General features: G+C 34.6%; 1 protein-coding gene and 1 long non-coding RNA gene across 3 annotated transcripts in view; both read left to right on the top strand.

The window, feature by feature from the left end:
* Ptp69D (Protein tyrosine phosphatase 69D) overlaps positions 1-20,746 on the top strand; it is a 384,912-nt gene that overhangs the window by 165,376 nt on the left and 198,790 nt on the right. For both annotated transcript variants that reach the window (XR_012412347.1, XM_073981639.1), the window contains exon 4: positions 13,395-13,646. Coding sequence is in view for 1 of the 2 variants with exons in the window: in XM_073981639.1 (XP_073837740.1) it covers positions 13,395-13,646 (252 nt within the window). In the remaining variant the exon portion in view is untranslated. The remainder of the gene's footprint in view (positions 1-13,394; positions 13,647-20,746) is intronic.
* On the top strand, positions 13,671-18,401 carry LOC141401408 (uncharacterized). The gene is made up of 2 exons (XR_012412350.1): positions 13,671-17,245; positions 17,304-18,401. It is a non-coding gene; the product is annotated as an uncharacterized lncRNA (long non-coding RNA).

The raw sequence follows: 20,746 nt of genomic DNA on the forward strand, positions 1-20,746 counted from the left end.
CATCTAACTTTATTAAATTTAGTTTTAGTGTATATATACATGTTTACTATTACTGTCTGCCGGCTGATTTAATGTGTAGCCGGTCATCCCATCTGTTTATTCGGCCCGAAGCGACCAAATGTTTAGTCCGCACTATAGGGACTTGGGGGAACAAGTGTATCAAAGGCTCTCCCAATAGAGCCAGTACACCCAATGCGTACTTGTGGCCGTCAATAACAATGAAAAGAAAGAAGTAAATAAAACACGATAGTTTTTTAGTAAAAAGTTTGGCTCAATTGCCGGTGTTTATTTATGGTAAACAATATAACCTTTTCGAATAATTATGTACAACGATATGTACAAAGGTTTACGATAAAGCGCGGGTAAAAGTTGCTTGCGATTCAAGCGGTCGATCGATTCTTTTTATTTTGTTTATTATGTTTGGTTTATATTGTGTTGACATCTGCATAGATGCTTCAAAAGGGCGGTTGTCAAGTGAATATTCGTTGAAATCTCTCATACTATTACAGGGATGTAATAAATGGGAATGAGGAGATTTCAACGAATATGCCAATGCAATTCATAGGGCCAATTTAAATCAAATAATCAATTCTAACTTAAACATTTGCCGCCTCCCTTGAAACATCCAAATGTTTTAACAAAATCGATATAAGTGCAATATATATATGTAAGTATTCAGTATTGGTATAGTGCAGGCGTGAGCATAACCTTTTACATTTTTTCCAATTTTTTGTTTGTTTTTTTCTTTCATTTTTTCAAAAACAATCTTACATACTAAACGATGGGCCATTAGGGACCCGGGCCATTAGGGACCCCGCGGTAAATATGGCCATTAGGGACCATGCGATAAGCTTACAAACTAAACGATGGGCCATTAGAGACCCCGGGCCATTAGGGACCCCGCGGTAAATATGGTCATAAGCGATTGGGCCATTAGGGACCCAGCTGTTGTGCAGATCACTATAGATCTGGCTAACGAAAGGGCCATTAGGGACCCTGCGAACGATAGTGCAACGTGAGCTAACGTTTGTTATGTTTGTTTGGGGCCGCTTTACAACTGTTTTTCCGTACGATTTACGAAAACGACAATTTATGTGACCGGACCCGTAACAATCCATCCAAATGATGTATTTTGAGCAAGCAGCGAGCCCGCCGGAAGTCGCAATGTATGACTTTTAATTATTTTCGGGTACAAGTCTGCTCCTATCAAAATATCTACTGGTCGAGATTTATCGAATTGAGGATCTGCCAAAACTATATTCGACATATCCGTCTTAAGATCCGAAGTGACCGAAAATGTGGGAAGATTTCCCGATATCGAATCTACAACTAACGCCGAAGTTTCATAAATAGACGACCTGTCACCACGACTACGAAGTTTCAATGTACAACTTTTACGACATGTAGCTGCGACAGTATTATTTACTTCAGGTATGGACGACTTATTGGAGTGGACCTGGAGTCCCAGATCCTTCTGAAGTCTTTCCGAAATTAAAGACGACTCAGAAGCCGGGTCGATCAGCGCCCTAGCAGGAAAAGAAGCTCCCTGATGAACGATATTCACCAGCGCTGTTCCCAATAGAACTTTTCTTTCCTGCGTAACGTGGAATGATTTTCGAACTACATTACCGACCGATGCCGATGTAGACGAAGAATTACTGCTACTATATAAAGTTCCAGGCCGAAAAGTGGAAGCTGAAGCAGACAACTTCGAACTTCTGGGAGTCACAATTTGACTCGGACACAATGGAGCGATCTCTGTGCAATAGAGTGTTATGCCTCTGATTGCACTTGCGACAAGAACGACTTTTACAATTTTTGTGTGAATTGCCTTCAGAAGGGACACGAGCTTCTGAGGGCAATTCACACACAAACGATGCCTTTTGACCAATTTATATCTTTCCAACGGCGTATAATTTATGAACCGCTGGCAAACATTTAATTTGTGTTGTTGCTCTGCACAAAGAACGCAACAAGTCTTGGGCGACGATGGAAGAGGTGTCGAGAATATTTTGGGACTGGGAGAAGAGTGAGGAGAAGTACAAGATTTAGGAGACACTTTACAAGTCGAATTATACAAAGTGCCAACACTTCTCATTTCATGCAAACACAGAAGAGTTCGAATTCTCTCTGTCAAGAATGCATCTAATTCTTTCCAAGTTGAAAGACGAGACTTATTTGTCACACTTTGCTCCCATAAAGCGTGTGTGATCTTAGGCAATTTTTGTAAACAAATGAAGACCACAATCGGATCCCAATTATCCGTTGGTACATCATAAATTGCCATTGCAGAAATACAACAAGTGATCCCACGTTGTATTGACTTTAGTCCCGAACTGGTTTCCTGATCCAAAACAGGAAGCGAAAATAATGATTTTAATTGGCTGTGTATCAGCAATCGTGGATTATCGTAGGTGGAATTCAATGCATTCCACGCAAGGTCGAAACTCCGATGAGTAAGAGGAAACTTCGAGACGATTTCTCGAGCCTCACCACTAGTTTTACTCACAAGATGACACAAGCGTTCAATATCTGTCATCTGGGAGTTATTTACATAAACCGCACTAAACAAGTCTCTAAAAGTGGCCCAATTAAGAAAATTTCCATCAAAAACCTCAATATCCAAAGAGGTAACGCAAGATTATGAAAGTCATCAAAATTTGTGGGATCAGCAACAAAGTTTGTGCCTACTATAGGATTCCCAATACTAAATATTGTAGATCTAGATGCCTGTGTTCCCACATCACGAGAATGATGGGACGACAAACTCACGTTTTTAACATTTACGTCACAGGACTGTTTTTTCGAAAAAATATCGCCTGGATGTTTTGTTAAGTAATCTTCCGAACTACACAATGTGTTCGGGGACATTTGAGCAGAACTACTAAATCCGATGAGTAAGAGGAAACTTCGAGACGATTTCTCGAGCCTCACCACTAGTTTTACTCACAAGATGACACAAGCGTTCAATATCTGTCATCTGGGAGTTATTTACATAAACCGCACTAAACAAGTCTCTAAAAGTGGCCCAATTAAGAAAATTTCCATCAAAAACCTCAATATCCAAAGAGGTAACGCAAGATTATGAAAGTCATCAAAATTTGTGGGATCAGCAACAAAGTTTGTGCCTACTATAGGATTCCCAATACTAAATATTGTAGATCTAGATGCCTGTGTTCCCACATCACGAGAATGATGGGACGACAAACTCACGTTTTTAACATTTACGTCACAGGACTGTTTTTTCGAAAAAATATCGCCTGGATGTTTTGTTAAGTAATCTTCCGAACTACACAATGTGTTCGGGGACATTTGAGCAGAACTACTAAATCTTGACAACAAACTATTTATCTTTGAAGAACAACGTATATATTTCTCATGCGACTCCTCATAAATGGAATGAAGATTTTCCGGTTTTTCTTTACGAGAGAGACATTTTTGAAAAGTTCCTGAAAGTTCTTCCACAATTTCTCAATTTCCTCACAATAAACTTCTAGACCATAAAAGTCAAATTCGTCTTCCCTTAGTGAACTGAAGTGTTCAGCGAATGCCACGATAGACTTAGAAGCACGAATTACTAAATGTGGAGGAGTGAAAGCCATATTAGTGAAAACTAGGAAAAACAAACCAACAAAATGGCGAATGACACAAAGTACAAAAAATATAAAGCCACAAAGAAGAATGAAAATAAAATATATTATTTTTCACAAACCCAGAAATGTTCAAGCTATCTATTGTAGCGAAACTTTCAGAAAGAAAATTTTAAACTTTATTTAAATCGGTAAAATGTACACTAAAATATATTATTTTCAACAAAAAGAGAAATTTTTAAGCTACCAATTATAGCGTGCTAATTAAAAATTGCAATCTGAAATTTAAAACAATATTCAAAATCCAAAAAATGCACTAAATTTTGCACAAGAAAAGCAACCAAAAATTCTTAATTATAATTAGCAATTGTCTATGAGCAACAAATTTGCAATAAGAAATTAAAACCAATAGTTAAATGTCAAATTTTGTAAATTACCATCTAATTTACAAAAATATGAATAGGATAATTAACAAAAAAGCCGATATAAATTGCACAAAAAATATATAGTACAGTTAAGCATCCACCAAAATCATACAAATAACTACCCAATGTAGCGTATTTGTTTCTAAAATTGCAACTGGAAATACAAACTATATCAAAATTCCAACAAAATTTCTCAAAAAGTATGGCTAAAAACGCCCTACACAAGAAAATGTCCAATTGACAGATTGTAGGGTGTATGCAATATCAAATATTTACAAATAACCACCGACTGTAGTGTATTTGTGTTCAAAAAACCAACACGAAATTCAAACCATATCAAAATTCCAAAAAATCACAAAATTTGAGTAAAAAACTCTCTACAATAGAACAAATCCAATTGAGCAACTGTAGGGTTCGTGCAATATCAAATGCATACAAATAACTACCGAATGTAGCGTATTTGTGTCCAATAATGCAACAATAATTTCAAACTATATTGAAATTCCAAAAATATATACCAATCGCAATAAATACTTTTAAATAACGCCCTACACAAGAAAAGGTCCAATTGACCGGATGTAGGATGCACGCAATTCCAAAGTGTCCAAAAATATTATTAAAATGTTCACTGACACCGATTTATTATATTTACCATAAAATATAATAATATGTGTCACAGTACTAATTTACTGACCGGGTACTGTGTAATAATACACCGGCAGGAGACTGTGCAATAAAAACGGACACGACAGAAAGAGGAATGCCCAAAAATGCAATATTTATGCGTACATGCGTGTGTGTATATATTTGCATGCAAGCCGCTTACTGACCGACTAGACGGTACGACAAAGCGACGATGCTGGAGTATGTAGCGTATGTAGCTATACGAACGTGTGTTTATCAAAGCAGAAGAAACCACGAATAGGCCGTGCAGTGTAAATATGTAGGCAGTGTATTTATGAATATATGTTTGTATATTTACACTGCTTAAGATATCGAAAATGAAGTAAATGCAAATTAGGAATTTTATTAGGAATATTTTCTACACCTATTTGCAACAACAATAAGACGCGGGTAAACGACAATTTAGAGGAAAATAAACAAAAAATAAAGCGAAATATTTAGAAGCAAATATTTATTATTTTTGTTTTGATTTTGTTATTCCCGTATGTCAGTCCACGATTTGGACTTTGACCGATTGACAAAAAAGAGGGAATCTATGACGTTGTAGAACGAGTTGGCCACAAACAAACAAACGAACACTTGTTTTTATTTATTTCAATGCTCACTTTGCACTATACGTACCAATAAAATAGTGAGATCCAAGGGGGTAGTGGACTGTATTTCAGTAGGATGATTGCTTCCAATTCCAATCTGGCTCGAATTGCCCAAATGTTTATTCGGCCCGAAGCGACCAAATGTTTAGTCCGCACTATAGGGACTTGGGGGAACAAGTGTATCAAAGGCTCTCCCAGTACGCCCAGTACGCCCAATGCGTGCTTGTGGCCGTCAATAACAATGAAAAGAAAGAAGTAAATAAAACACGATAGTTTTTTAGTAAAAAGTTTGTCTCAATTGCCGGTGTTTATTTATGGTAAACAATATTACCTTTTCGAATAATTATGTACAACGATATGTACAAAGGCTTACGATAAAGCGCGGGTAAAAGTTGCTTGCGATTCAACCGTCCGATCGATTCTTTTTTTTTATTATGTTTGGTTTATATTGTGTTGATATCTGCATAGATGGTTCAAATATTCGTTGAAAAGTAATAAATGGGAATGAGGAGATTTCAACGAATATGCCTATGCCATTCATAGGGCCAATTTAAATCAAATAATCAATTCTAACTTAAACACCATCATTCTACTAACCCTCCATTGTCCGGTCTATGGGGTGTACGCGTTCCCTACGATATAGGGAGGTGGCCCCTCGGTCGGGTGGGCGGGTATGAGTGGCGTGGGACGGAACGAACGAATAAAAAAGAGTTTTGTTTGTCATGAAAATCATATTTAAATACAGAATTTTTCATTTTCCAAACAAGACATGAAATTTTTTTGCCAAAGCATTGGTGAAAATGACATGTCAAAACATTGGTGAAAATGACATGTCAATGCATTGGTTAAATTGGAATGTCAAAGCATTAATGAAAATGACATGGCAATGCATTGGTTAAAATTGTATGTCAAAGCATTGGTGAAAATGACATGCTTGGGATCCAAAAAAGAACGTCATCTTTTGGGGGTCACGTTCATATAAAATTCGTGAGTGAAAATGACAAAAAGATAACATGCCAGATGACTTGCACCCATGATTCAACTCATGATTTGTCATCGAACATTTTGCTGGGTAGTATACATTTTAAAAATTGCGAACAGAATCTTTGTTCCCGTGTGTTAAAATATTATATTAAATTATTAAAATTTAGCGCTACAGAAAAATGATATCCTAGAAAAGAGAAAACTGGTTATATTTCATTATAAAAATGGCAGAAATAAAAGAAAATTTTGTTTATTTTCTAATACTTAGTAGAATATAGTTGAAGTAAAATGCAAATTCACCAAAATATAGAAATAATAGATTTCGTAAAACACATAAGCCAGCCAAAACCAAGGACAGGGAGGGAAGGTAGATGAATCTCCTGAAAAATTACGCACTTACATTCCAAAAAATCATGCTATTAACACTGTTCATAGCCTTGTAACACATAACAAACCATCGGCTTACTTACGTAACCAATAATCTAGTATTCAATTCAATTCGTTCTTTATTTTCTTATAACGTTACAAAAGGTTTTAGATTTTACAGAATTTTAATACATATAAAGAAGCTTACAGCATGGTTTCTGATTAAACCGTCTGCTGGAAATTGAGTATAATGTAGAGTACTTCATCTTCTTTAGTAATTAAATTCATCAATAAGCATTTTTCTATATTTTAACGATTCTTTCATGTATTTGTACAATCGATACCAGTAAAAATCTTCACTACCATTTAATATATTTATGATCTCATTTTGAGATAAGCAAATCTCGTTGAAGTATTTCGTACGAGTACTATTCAAAACGGGACAGCGTCCTATGAAATGCCAAATTGTTTCTGGTTCTCCCAAATTACACAATGAGCACCTTTGCTCATTCACTGTCCGATATTTCATAAAGTTTAGCCAGTAAAGGTCTCCTCTGGCTTTCATGATAACAGAAATTTGATCTTGATTAAATTGTTCATTACAGTACATGGCCCCGATATTAGGATCGAGGTATCTGTATATACGATTCTCACTTTGGCGCGCATTTTGTAAAAAAGTGTTGTAGGCTTTTGTTTTGATTTCCATTAATAGTCTTTGGCCAGCATTCATCCATGATATTTTGTCGAGCATTATATTTCTGTTATCGATGTTAAATATTGATAATTGGTCTGCATATTCTTTAAACCAAGCCATAATCTAGTACAAGTAACCAATAATCTAGTACAAATGGAGTTTGTTTTGAATGTGTAAGCAGGAAAATTAGCATACCACCAAGTTTCCGGCCTTTCTGTGTATTCCAACAAAAAGAGTACAATGGAGCTTCTAGGAGACATGTATCTACCAATGACTTATGACGTGTTACAAGGCTATGCGCAGCTTTATCCTTATGATCCTTTGGAATGTAAGTGCATATTTTATATCTTCTCAAAATCGTTTAGGACTCGGTGACCAGTTTCAAAAAAATTAAGCCGTGTTTAGCCTTTTTTTCATGAGATTACGGTACCTTCCCTCCCAGTCCTTGGTTTTCGCTTATGTGTTTAACGAAATCTATTATTTCTATATTTTCGTGACTTTTGCACTTGATTTCAACTATATTCGACTAATTATTCCAAAATAAGCGAAATTTCCTTTTAGCCAGTCTAATAGAATCTGATGACGATATGAGGACAAAAGAAATTCTTCATGAATCGACAAAAAGAGTTGGAAATAGATTTCAGAACAAATTATTATGGAATAACGAGAATGTGGAGTTGCCAGATGGTTATACAATGGCATTTAGGCGACTTGAAAGAGTTGAAAAGAAAAGGGATGCAAATTTGAATTCTGCTTACTCAGAAGTTATAAATGAACATATAGCCGAGGGATACATAAGAGAGGCCTCATCGGAAATATCAATCTGATATCAAATAGAAAATGGTACTTGCCACATTTTGGAGTTAATAACCTTAACAATGAAAATAAAAAGCTCATTTTAGTTTTTGATGATGCCACCTATTGGAAATGTATTATAGTTGAAAATTATACTGGAGTGGCCAAATGATGGCCCGACTTGCCGTTATCCTGATGAAGCGGATGTTCAAAGAGAATAATTCCAGTCTCACCAGTCTCAAAAGAAAATAACTTGGAAAATTTAATTCCTTATATCGACGAAAATGGATTATTGAGAGTTTATGGAAGAATTGATGCATCCAGCTTTCTTCCATATAGTATGAAACGACCGATTATATTGCCTAAGAATCAATATATCACGAAACTACATGCCTGACAATCCGCGATATACATTTATAAATAGCTCATGATTTGTCAACGGATTCCTGTATAATTGCAATTAGAAATTTTATAAATCGTCGTGGTGTTCCAGTAAAAATCCGATCCGACAATGGGACGAATTTTATTGGAGCCAACGAATAGTCAAAACGATTTGATGACGATCGGATTCAACATGAATTAAGTGAAAAAGGCATTGAGTGGATATTTAATTGCCCAGCAAACCCTTCGGAAGGCGGTGTATGGGAGAGGTTAGTACAGAGTGTTAAAAGAGTTTTACGACAAACCATTAAGGACACCTCTTAATAGTTGAATCAGAAAATATAATAAATTCTAGGTCATTGACTCATGTGCCCGTAAGCCCTCATGAGGAGCAGCCTCTCACTCCAAATCATTTTTTGCTTGGAGCAGCCAACATTTCTCAGACATCTGCAGCCAACGTTCCAGATGAACAAATCTTCCACCTGAAGAAGTAGTGGCGAGTTGCTATGAGTTTGCGAGACAGTTTCTGGAAGATGTTGAATATTTGTCAACATTAACCAGGCGAGTAAAGTGGTGTGAACGAACGAAGCCAATAGAAGTAGGAGATGTTGTGTTTGCTTGCGATCCAAATCTTCCACGTAATCAATGGCGGCGAGGTATTTTCACTCATCTGCATACTGGGACAGATGATGTTGTTCGTCGAGCTGATGTGAAAAGCTCCACAGGAGTGCTCCAACGGACTGTCTCAATGTTAGCTGTCCTGTATTTAGATTATGGTGAAGCTGACCGCTCCACGGGGGTGTTCCAGAACGGCACTTATTAAATGTTGTCATGTTATTTCTTTTTTTATTGACGTTGCCGCCAAGCGCTTTTATTGTGTTTACGATCGAATGTAATGTTATCGATCGTCATTGTGATTTATCATGTTTCTGTTTGTGATGTTGATGGTTATCGCAGTTTCCTCCATTCTCTCTCTTTGACATTTTTTGATTGGGGAATTTCATAATGGCAATTTCATTACGAGGGCTGCACGAAAACTACTTGTCCTAGGCAACACCGCGTATTGCCAGCGCCATTTAGAATTTATTTTGGAAAGTTTGACAGTTTTTAGCATAGACTTACCCAGAAGAGTTTGTCGTACGACCATGTTAAGAGTATGTGTTGTCCACAGTGACTTGAAAAAATCACTTTGCAAAAAATGGAATTTACTTGTGAACATTTTCGTCCAAGAATTTTTCACAAGTTTCGATGTGGATAATCACCGCAAGAGTTTATCGATCAAATTAAATCTTTGTATGTCGACAAAGGACCATCCTATTGGCACTTGCTAAAAAACGAAGGTCTGAGGGTCGCCCAAAATCGGTCGTTGTGCCAGAAAAAATATGCCTTGCATGAACGGATAATGCGAGATTGCCATGTTAAATACCATGAGATAGAGGCATCCTTGGCCAATTCTTATAAATAAACATCTGACCGCAAAAATTTATTTTTCTCGTTAGATCCAGCAAAATTGGACAATCGCTCAAAAAAGGCTTCTGTGAATTGGTTCAAAGAAAGTGTGCATCAAATCTATCGCGGGGCTTCAAACGACGTTTATAAGATCGTCGCAGACAACGAATCTAGGATCTATGCTTATGAGCCTGAAACAAAGCAGGAATCGGCAGTTTGGGTCTTCGAAAGCGAGCCATTTCAAACAAAAGATTTTCATGTAAGAAACACTACGAAGCGAAATGTTGCCTGTTTCTTTAGAAAAACTGACCGTGTGGCGACTATATGGCTTGAGAAATATAGGACTGTTAATTCTGAGTGGTGCACTATAATTTGTTTGCCTGAAGTCTCCTGAGAAATTCGAAAAACGAACAAGAGAAGGCAAATCATTCTGCATCATGGCAATGTGGTCTATCACACATCGATTCAAACCAGCGCCTGTTTGACCGGACAAAACGTTGAATTGATGGGTCATCCGCCGTACAGCACTGACTGGGGATCCAATGACTTTATTTGATTCCAGCACATCAAGAAAAAAGGCGTGGCCAATGATTTTTGTTGCCTGAATATGCTGTAAAAGGGTTCAAAAGCCATGCTTTGTAGGTGTCTCAATCGGAGTGGAAAAAGTGCTTCGCCAATAGGTTTGAGAGCACGCGGAGAAAAAATATTTTCTTTTAACTGATGGGGGTCAAAATTTTATTTTGCCTGGCACTAAATAATTTTTGTGGCGCAAAAAAGTGCTTCGCCAATAGGTTTGAGAGCACAAAAAGTGTATAAATCATGCTGGAGACTACACGCAGAGAAAAAATATTTTTTTAACTGGTGGTGGGCAAAATTTTATTTTGCCTGGCACCAAATAATTTTTGTGGCGCTCCTTTTATTTTAAAGGCGATAAAGTATATTTTAAATTTTGATTCTGTTCACCATATTAAACAACAACAAATCACATAATTTTGATATATGGTAACATTTCAATAATTATCTGATGGTCAGTCCAACCACAATTTGCTTAACATCTTTCAAAAACTAGGAACCTTGCCCGATGCACGTACAACAGCTGTTCACAGCCAAAGGCAAATACATATTCTCTCATTAGTTGTTCTGTCGTTGAGTGAAAAGTAGTAAATTTTTTTTTAATTTTCATTTAAAAGATTGGTGTAAAATTAGTAATAACAGATTCTAAACAAAAAATGAAATAGTTAGAGTATTTGTTGACTGACTATAATTTATTTGTGAATGACAAAAAGATATCATTGCCTGAGTTGTGTTTCATTTTCTTTCACTTCTTAAATAAAAAGAATCTCCGAATGTTTCGTGCCAATTTTTTGCATTATTTCATTTTGTAATTAATAATTAATAGAAATCGTATGCAAGTGATCGAAATAACTAGAAAAAGAATGTATGTATAACATAAACATCTGTTGTTGTTTCATAATGTTCACCAACATAAACATGTCTTCGGTATAAGTATGGGGAGAGGCAACAGAGAGAACTGCATAGTGTTTGTTAATGTTATATTATACTTATTTATTCTATTATATCCAAATTGTTCTTAAATAAATAAAACTTTTATTTAAAGTATATTGAAAAATCTTTTAATGGGCAATTAATCCAAAGGTGCAGTATAATTCCAATAAAAATACTACTTATTAGAGGCAACCAAAACATGTTTTCGGCTGCTACCACACGATTTTAAAATATTTCAAAAATTGTATTATTAGAATATGATAGAGGTTACCATATATCTATAATATATTTTTTTCTTTTAAAATATGGTGGCATGAATCATATTTTTTCTCTGTGTGTACTTAAGAAAACAATACAACCGTTTTTGATGGTAATTATTCGCGTTTTCATTGTTAGGCCAGATAGTTATCGTTCAGCCCTCTTACTCTTGGTATTTGTCTTTTTACATTCAAAGGAGAATGTGAAAAACTGCGGTAAACATTAACAATGATATGTTTCTTCTTTTTTTTGTATTAATGACTTAACATTTTTAGAAATAAACGCGATCTACTGTATAACATGTTTTATGCAGTAAATAAAATTGTTTAGCGTTCAACGCAAGCCATCCTTCTTTGAAGTTTAATCCATAACATGTTTGATTCAGTCATTTCACGATAATTTGAGGTTGGCAATGCAAGACGAAGAATCCATACTTAACAAAATGTAGACTTAATTCTTGTGGTACACAATTTTATATTTGTAAGGGCTTTTACTATTTATATAGCACAATCTGTCTTAATTTTGCTGTCCCCACTTCGAGGTTGAATATCAAATAACGAGGATATTATGAGATAATTATATAACAACGAATTTACCCCTTTCCGCACATTTTAAATCAAATATTTAACAATTATGAGCAATTTTGTACCTATTTAACAAAATAGGTTTAAACCGGTTAACCGGGTTTAAAAAATTTTGAAAAACGAACAATTTAAAAATTTCAGTTAACCGAAGACACCCATGGTAGAACAAATACAAGGTAAAGTTAATACTACAACAAATACAACTCAACAACAACCACATTGAAATTTGTTTGCTCGATTAATCCAATTAATTAATTAGAAATTTGTTTTTGTTTGTAAACCTTAGTGTCAACGTAAATGTAAACAAAACAAGGAAATGTCTATAAATTATTGGAATTTAAAAAACAAATAATTTTTCACATTTGATTGAATATTTTGGAAAACATGAAAGAAAACTCGTTAGATTTTTAATTTGAATGTTTCCATATCATTCCACTCGCAGAAAGTAGAATACTTGCAAAAATGTTTCGGGTCGCTGGTAATTCATTGAAAAAGAGTAGCTGTTTCAATCATTTGCTTTTGAAAACAAAAAAAGCACATGTTTATTAGGGCTTTATTCTTTTCAAGTTTAACAAAATACCACACATATTAACAAATATTGTACCGCCTCTATAAGCGGTGTTTTAGTGTGCGGCATGTCGTTCGGACCTGGAGGAGGTTACATGTCAATGATATAAAGCCGTCTTTATGGGATATATGTAGTTTTTTTTCTGATGAATAAATTTGTTCTTCAAAAATATGTATCCCTAATATACATCGAACATAGAAATAAATACATAAAATGTCGTATGGAATTTGACACTAACACTACAACCCAGTTCAGTCAGCTGGGTATTGCTGCTACCTTTTCTTGTTCTACCATGGAAGACACCCTAATTAGATCCTACATTTTATTGTATTTAAATAGCTTTTTGGAACAGAAGAAGTGTAAAATAAACTGATAAAATACAATATTAAATTGTTATATTGTGTTTTAATTTATTTCCTTCGAAAAAGTATTTTTTTTATTTTGTAAGAGTTTCATTTAATTTCACATTTTTATATATACATATTTGACTTCTTTTTACATATACAATTTATTTTAGGTATATACAGTGATATAGATCATAGTCATCATGTTGAACTTAGCAAAGCCGGAAATCTCACTGAATCTGCTACTAAAATCCTGGGAGCAAAAAAAAGGCGAAGGAGAAACTCGCATATTTTAATAGAACGCAATGATAATCAACAGTCCGTTAACCAAGCAACCGAATTCTCAAACCTTGAAAGTGCGTATGCTATATACGATGGCGAAATTGATATGAATAGCGATTATACCGGATTTTTGGAAGTTATAGGTAATGTATATTAATTGCTCTAATTCAGTGCGTCATTCATACAACATTTTTTATATACCGGCTCTAAATAGTTTGTAATTGTTATGACCTTTGGTAATTTTTATATACCTTTGTTTTTTTAAGTTATTCAGCAGCACCACATTTCATGTGACCTTTTACGAAAACTAGGATATTATAACATACACAAATAAAATGTTATATTAAGACAACTTGACAAAGGTTATAAGCGAAATGTATTTTTAAAATTAATGAATAATTCGTCCAACCAGGGATTTGATGTCGAGTTGTTTCGAACCCGAGTACTCAAAGTTGGGATGACAACATTCGTTATCGAGTAATTCAGCATAAATTTGCAAGTAATTTCTCGTAGCCAAACTGCCTCTCGTAAACAAATAAAATGAAAGATTTCTTATTGTCTATTTGTTTAAAATGTAAAAATTGTTGTTTGTTGTCGGTTTATAGAAGAAAAACGATATTAGTAATTGTCTGCATTTTTTACACAAAATAACAAGAACGAATTGCGAAAAGTCCTTTGGAGTCGTTTTAAGAAGTTGTGATTAAAATTAGAATTAAAATAAATACATATTGCTCATTTACTCAAAGAGTGACACATTTCAAAAAATCAAGTTTCGAGAAAAACGCGTTTTAAGTTGCGGAATGAAATTTGACTTCCCAACTTAAAAAGGATATTACATAAAAAATAAAATATCTATTGGGATCATATTTTGTAAAGATCTTGCCAGATATCGGTGCTAAATTTCTGTGCAAGATCAAGCATGATTCGAAATGTTTTAGTGCTTCATAACCTCAAAAAACTTTTTTTATTTATGCCCAAACTCCTAGAAAACAAGCTGCAACTCGTTGAGTTTTAGAGATATCAGCATGACATTTGAGTAAATGAGCGATATGCAAGCAATTTTTAACCAAAAATTTGTATTTGCAGTCGTTAAAAAATACGTTGAAAAAATAAGTATTTCTGAAAAAAAGGTAAATGTAATAGCAATCTCTTACAACAATACCCAAAAGATTTTGCAAACATTAATGATTTTCTTATTTTCTTAGCACATTTTCATTCCCTCAAATGTTAATCGTTAAATGGTTGTTGAATTAAAAAACAGATATTTCTTATTATAATAAAGTGATGATGCGGCGGTTTTTATTTAGATGCGGATGATTATGCTTCTGTGCGACAAGTGAACTTCCTTTTATTTGTTAGACATTTTGTGTGAAGATTAAAGGTGGAAACGTTTGGAATTAAACGATAAATGACAGCCTTTGCTCCAATGAGTGAAAGCTCAGTTGGTTAGAAAGTTGCCATTTTGTGAAAAAGCAATTTATGTTAATGAGACTGTTGATTGTGGATCTTATGCTTTAATTTTAAACTACTTGACTTATGACTATTTTGTTGAACTCGTTTCAACATGCCGGGCGCTCTTGCGTTGACGTAACTTATTACTCACAACCTCCGTTTATCATCTAACCGAATGCCAGGGGTGGGTATGGTTTGATTAAATGTCGTAACATTTGGTATTCTTGAATCATGGCTTAACGTAAGACCTTATTATACGTGTGAACATAGGATTGACAACAGTTTGGAGAACGATAAATATTTACCTTGGCTTAATTTCAGAACATTTTGTATTGTCATGTAAGGTGAACAATTTGTCCCGAAAGTGACAATTTTCAAACAGTAAATTTGAACTCTTGCTATTGAAGGACTCAATAACGCAATTCCTTTGAATTCTTGGTCTTTTTTCGTGGACAACAGCTTGTGTGTCAATTGTATAATGACACAAAATTATCAGATGAATGCTGATATGTTGCGGGATTCATGAACCATAAGAGTAATGTTGTATCAAAGTCAATATTGGGAAACGACATCAAAAATTTGTATGTCAACAAGCCTCAGACTCTTTCAGCACGTAAAGACAATATCCGTCAAGAATGTGAGGACCTATCGCCGGAAGTTTTTGCCAAAGTGATGGAAAATTCCATAAAAAGGGCTCAAATGACAATAAACTTAGGCGGCGGCCATTTATCTGACATCAGCGGGCCATTTATCTGACTTGATGTAAAAAAATTAAAAGACCAAATAAAAATAATCCACAAGAAGAATCAAAGTTTTTCATTTTTTTTTTTTAAATTACAGCAAAAAACATCGGAAGTTTACTTTTGCGCTACCTTGTAGCATACCCACGTCAGAGCCATTAAAAACATCCCTGATTAAGTCTGTTAGGTGCAACAAACTTATCGGACGCAAATTCGAAAAACCACACTTAGGAACAGGCACCACACGCGCTACTTTCCACGCCTGCGGAAAGGTCGAATTCATAAAGATACAGTTGACCAAACGCAGAAAATGACTGGATATAAAAGGAAATACGCTTTTGAAAAACTTTACACAGCGCATCAACAACATCATCCATACAATAAAATCTAAATACATCCTGATCACAAGTGGCATCAGTACCGCCTAGTCTACAATTTATAACCAAAGCTCTCACACTACTAAAGTAATCATTCACCATATTAACATCAATATCAGGAACAGTATGCCATCGACTTTCTGTCATTGGAACGATATATTTCTATATAATAACGTAGTTGCAATTGATTGAAATTTCAAAAATATGCAAAAATCCGATGTCTACTCATCACCTCTGGGTTTGACACTACGTGTAACCATTGGAACAAAAGATATCAATTCTGCAAATAAAGTATCAAACAGAGACACCTGCAAGTCAACATCAGTCGTAAAAAATAACGGGCTAAAATCAAAATTACTCAAAATTCATTAATGCATTGGTTAGGCAGTCCTGCTGAAATCCCTTTACTCAATAAACTTCTCATTAATGACTACGGGGAGTTCAAGTACAACAAATACCCTGCCAGGCAAATTCCAAACGCAACAGATCACTGACAAGACAGTAGTCAATTAATGACGTCGAGTCATGTGCTAAATCATAAAGCGTTGGTCGTGAGTTATGAATAACATTCAACCCCAAAGATCTGCAGATATTCCTTAGTACCATAGAATTGGAAGTCCGAAATATTATAATTAAAGTCGCCCAAAACAATCAGATTAGCATACATGTCAAGTATACCTTCATGCACACTGTAAAAAGAATTAATATCCCCATGGGGCAAGTAAACGACGACTACGATCGAAAAACAACAACAAAACAACGTCGTTTATGAAATAGGATGCAAAGGGAAGAAAGATGTGATTTAGTATACATAGGAACAACAAAACGGACTTTGCAAACGAGAATGGGAGAACACAAAACAGATATAGAAAAAGGAACACAGAAAACTGCATTAGCCCAACACATATTGAAGACTGGACACAAGGCGAACTTTGAAAACGTCAAAATATTGGATAAGGAAAACAAGGAAAGAAAAAGATACACAATAGAAAGCTTGAGGATTCAACAAAAGATAGAAAAGACAATGAACGTTAAAGAAGATACCAAAAACATTAGCATTAGTTTCCGAGTTGCAATATAATACAGTCATTATGTGATACTAATTTTAAGTTGTGTTTTATTTTGAATGTGCTTCTTGACAAAAACCTTCATGTAAAATTAACTTTATTTATTGTAAGTAAATTATAATTTCATGAAGATTCGATTCTAATTGATGTTTTTAATAAAACAGACGTATCCCCCTGAAGATGTCAACAAATATTGACGAAACGTCGGGACAAATGAAATAAAAGCAATTTTATTTGAAAACTACTTAGGTCTACAGAGCTTAAAAAATAAAACAAACTATCATATTGGACCAAGAAAACCAAAACTCAACAAATCATCGGAAAGCCAGCCGAAATTGAAACTTTGTTTAATCAAAAACATCATAAAGCAGCAAAACACAGTAAGAAGCACACATAATGAAAAACTATTTTCAACACACAGCTTTAAAATATGGTGACACAACATGCAGAACGTTAAAGGACTATCGCAACGAAATGAGAAGACTAACACAACAGACTGCAAGATTAAAATTTCTATTAACATGCAGAGACTACGGTATTATTCCACAACATACGAAAAATATTTCATCTAAGGTAACTCAACTTTTCAAATGTAACAAAATCAAGGAGAACCTTAGTAAGATAGAAGAGAAATTTCATAGAAAAATCTTAAACCTAGAGATATCACAAGCCAAATCAGACATCAAATAAAAAAAAATCAAATTTGGATACTGGGATTAAAACATTAATGAGCACTGATGACTACGAATCATTCAAAAAGAGACAGAAAACGAGATCTAAAGAAATATCAAGAAAGATTAGTGAGACACAACAAAATAAACTAAACAATTTAAAGAAGAGACAATTTGATAAATATGGCATCGCACTTAATAACGATTGGTTCGAAAACAAAACTGACGTTGATTTTCCAATGGAGTATAAATGGATATTATCATTTGAAAAGAAGTTTGCTATCCCAATAGACAACAAAAACTTTTCACCACATCGACATCGAAGAATGCATACAAATTTCAGATAAAAATGACAAAGATATATGAAGGACAAAATAGGAAACAGGGTTACCAACAACAAAAGAAATATCAATAATAATTCTAAAGAAAAATTCATTTTGACAATATTAAAAAGCATCGATATTTTTAAAAAAGCACGACAATATTATCATCATTCAAGCAGACACAGGCAATAAGACGGTTGCCACGTATAAGCAAGATTATGATGAGAAATTGAGTAACCTTTTAGATGATAAAAATACCTAAAGAAAATTAAGAGAAGATCCAACAACAAAACTACAAAAAACAATTAACGCTACACAATGTCGCGTGTTCATATTAACTGTGGCCAAAAATAGAAGGAGTTGTCGTAGGTGCTTCAATTTTGGTACAAGTACCTATTATTGACTTACAATCTTCAGGACAAAAAATTGGGTTGATCAGTCCACGTTTTGATATAGGCTCCATAGAACCGTACCTCCCGATTTTCGATATTTTGAATTTTTTAGACACAATGACCAACCGAAAGTATTCAAATTTTGTGGTTAGTCTTCGGCAGAGGTATTAAACATTCCAACAGAGAATTGTGGGCTTAGGCCCACGTTTTGACATAGCCCCCATACAACGGTACCTCCCGATTATCGGTATTTTGCAGATTTTAGCCTCATTATTACACCGAAATTGCTGAAATTTGGTATTTAGTCTTCGTAGGGGGCATTATACCTTGAAATTTGTCTGCATAGGTCCACGCCTTCATATAGCCCCATAGGACGGTACCTCCAGATTTTCGGTATTTTGGAGGTTTTAGCCTGCTTATCACACCGAAATGGCTGAAAATTGGTATTAAGTCTCCGTTGGGGGACTTAGAACCTTCCACCAGAAATATTTCGGTATAGGTCCTCGTCTTCCTATAGCCCCCATAGAACCGTGCCTCCACATTTTCGGTATTTTTAGTGCTGTGGCCTCAATATCCACCCGATATGAATGAAATTTGGTGTTTAGTCTTCATATTGTTTGTGAGCATATTGAATATATCAAACTCTTGTCTTTAAATATGAGAATTTTCCTTTTAAAACAATTTTTGACCGATTAGTGGTCAAAAAACGGTAAATTTTTTGTAAAAAATCGATTTTTTTTCGCTGTTCACAATTTTTTATAAATTGATATTTTTAAAATTCTCTCGTTTTAAAGCGCTATAGCCAACACCGCAAAACGATTGGCTAAAAAAGGGGGTATCCTCTCAGTGAGGTGGTCGCAGAAAAAGGGAAATGACACATTCGTCTGCAAACCTCTGCAGCTGGGACCTTTATATATTTGAAGTACTCACTTTTTACTACTCATACAGCAAAAATATCGATATACACTTTTATACCATTTTTACCCCACTCCACTCAATTTAAAATTTGCTTCAGAAAATTAATAAACTTAGTAATACATGTTTGGGTAAATGTAAACATATGACTAATATTTACATGAAAATAAAAGTGTAGCCAAGTTTATTACATCTCAAGAGAACTTAGGAACCATTTTTGCAGCGACCGTTACTTTTACATTTTAAATATTCACACTTGAAATGGAAGCAGATGGCACTATAGCATATCTTGACACCAAGCTAAGACGACATGACAACACAATTAAATTTGACTGGTATCAAAAAACTATGGCATCCGGCAGAATTATGAATTATCATAGTACCCAACCAAAATCGCAAATAATAAACACTGCTAAAAGTTTTGTCACAAGGGTACTTCGCATCAGTGATGAAGAATTTCATCAAAACAATATAAAAATAATAACACGAATACTTCTTGATTTTGTTTGGCTCAAGGTCAGAAAATAAAAACAATAAGTTTTGTTTTTTATTTTATTTTTATTTTTCCAATATTTCGACCTTCTCCGAAGGTCATCATCAGGGAATTTAAACTTTAAAAAGAACAATAACAATATTTTTATATAAATATCAAACAAAATATTCATAACAATAATTACATTTTAATTTTCTATCCTTAACGACAATATGGACATCCTATTTCGGACACGAGAGTATTACAACTAAACTAAAGCTTTTTATGTTTTTCTATTGCATTTCTGTAAATTTGTGCACAGTGTTCGGTATCCATTTTATAGTTTAACCGATTTTCCACTGGCACATTTATGATGTGAAGCATCTCAAGCATGAATCTGCGTTTGTAGTTACTTTCTTGCGTTAGGATTTCAACGTCTTTGAAGTTTGATGTATGTCCTGTAGTGGCACAGTGTGCCGCAAGGGCAGTTCTTTGTTCAAGAGGTTTACATTTATTTTTCTGGTCTGATTTGTGTCCGCTTATTCTAGTTTTCAACTTGTTTTTTGTTGTGCCAACGTATACCTTTGAGCATACGTTGGACGAGTCACCATTACATTTTATTTTATATACCACGTTCGATTTTTCGTCATTTGGAATTTTCGCTTTGGTCCTGCTAAAGAAGTTATTGTTTGTGTTGTTGCTTTTTAGGGCTAATTGGTAATGGTTTTTATTGTATAGGTTTGAGTGTGCAAACCGTTCTGAGAAACCAGGCACATACGTGAAACGTTTATATATCTTGTCCTCTTTTCGTTCTTTGATTTCAATTCTTGTGTT

This window comes from Musca autumnalis, unplaced genomic scaffold (assembly GCF_047663935.1).
Source record: "Musca autumnalis isolate F117 unplaced genomic scaffold, ASM4766393v1 scaffold_4, whole genome shotgun sequence".
NCBI lineage: Eukaryota > Metazoa > Arthropoda > Insecta > Diptera > Muscidae > Musca > Musca autumnalis.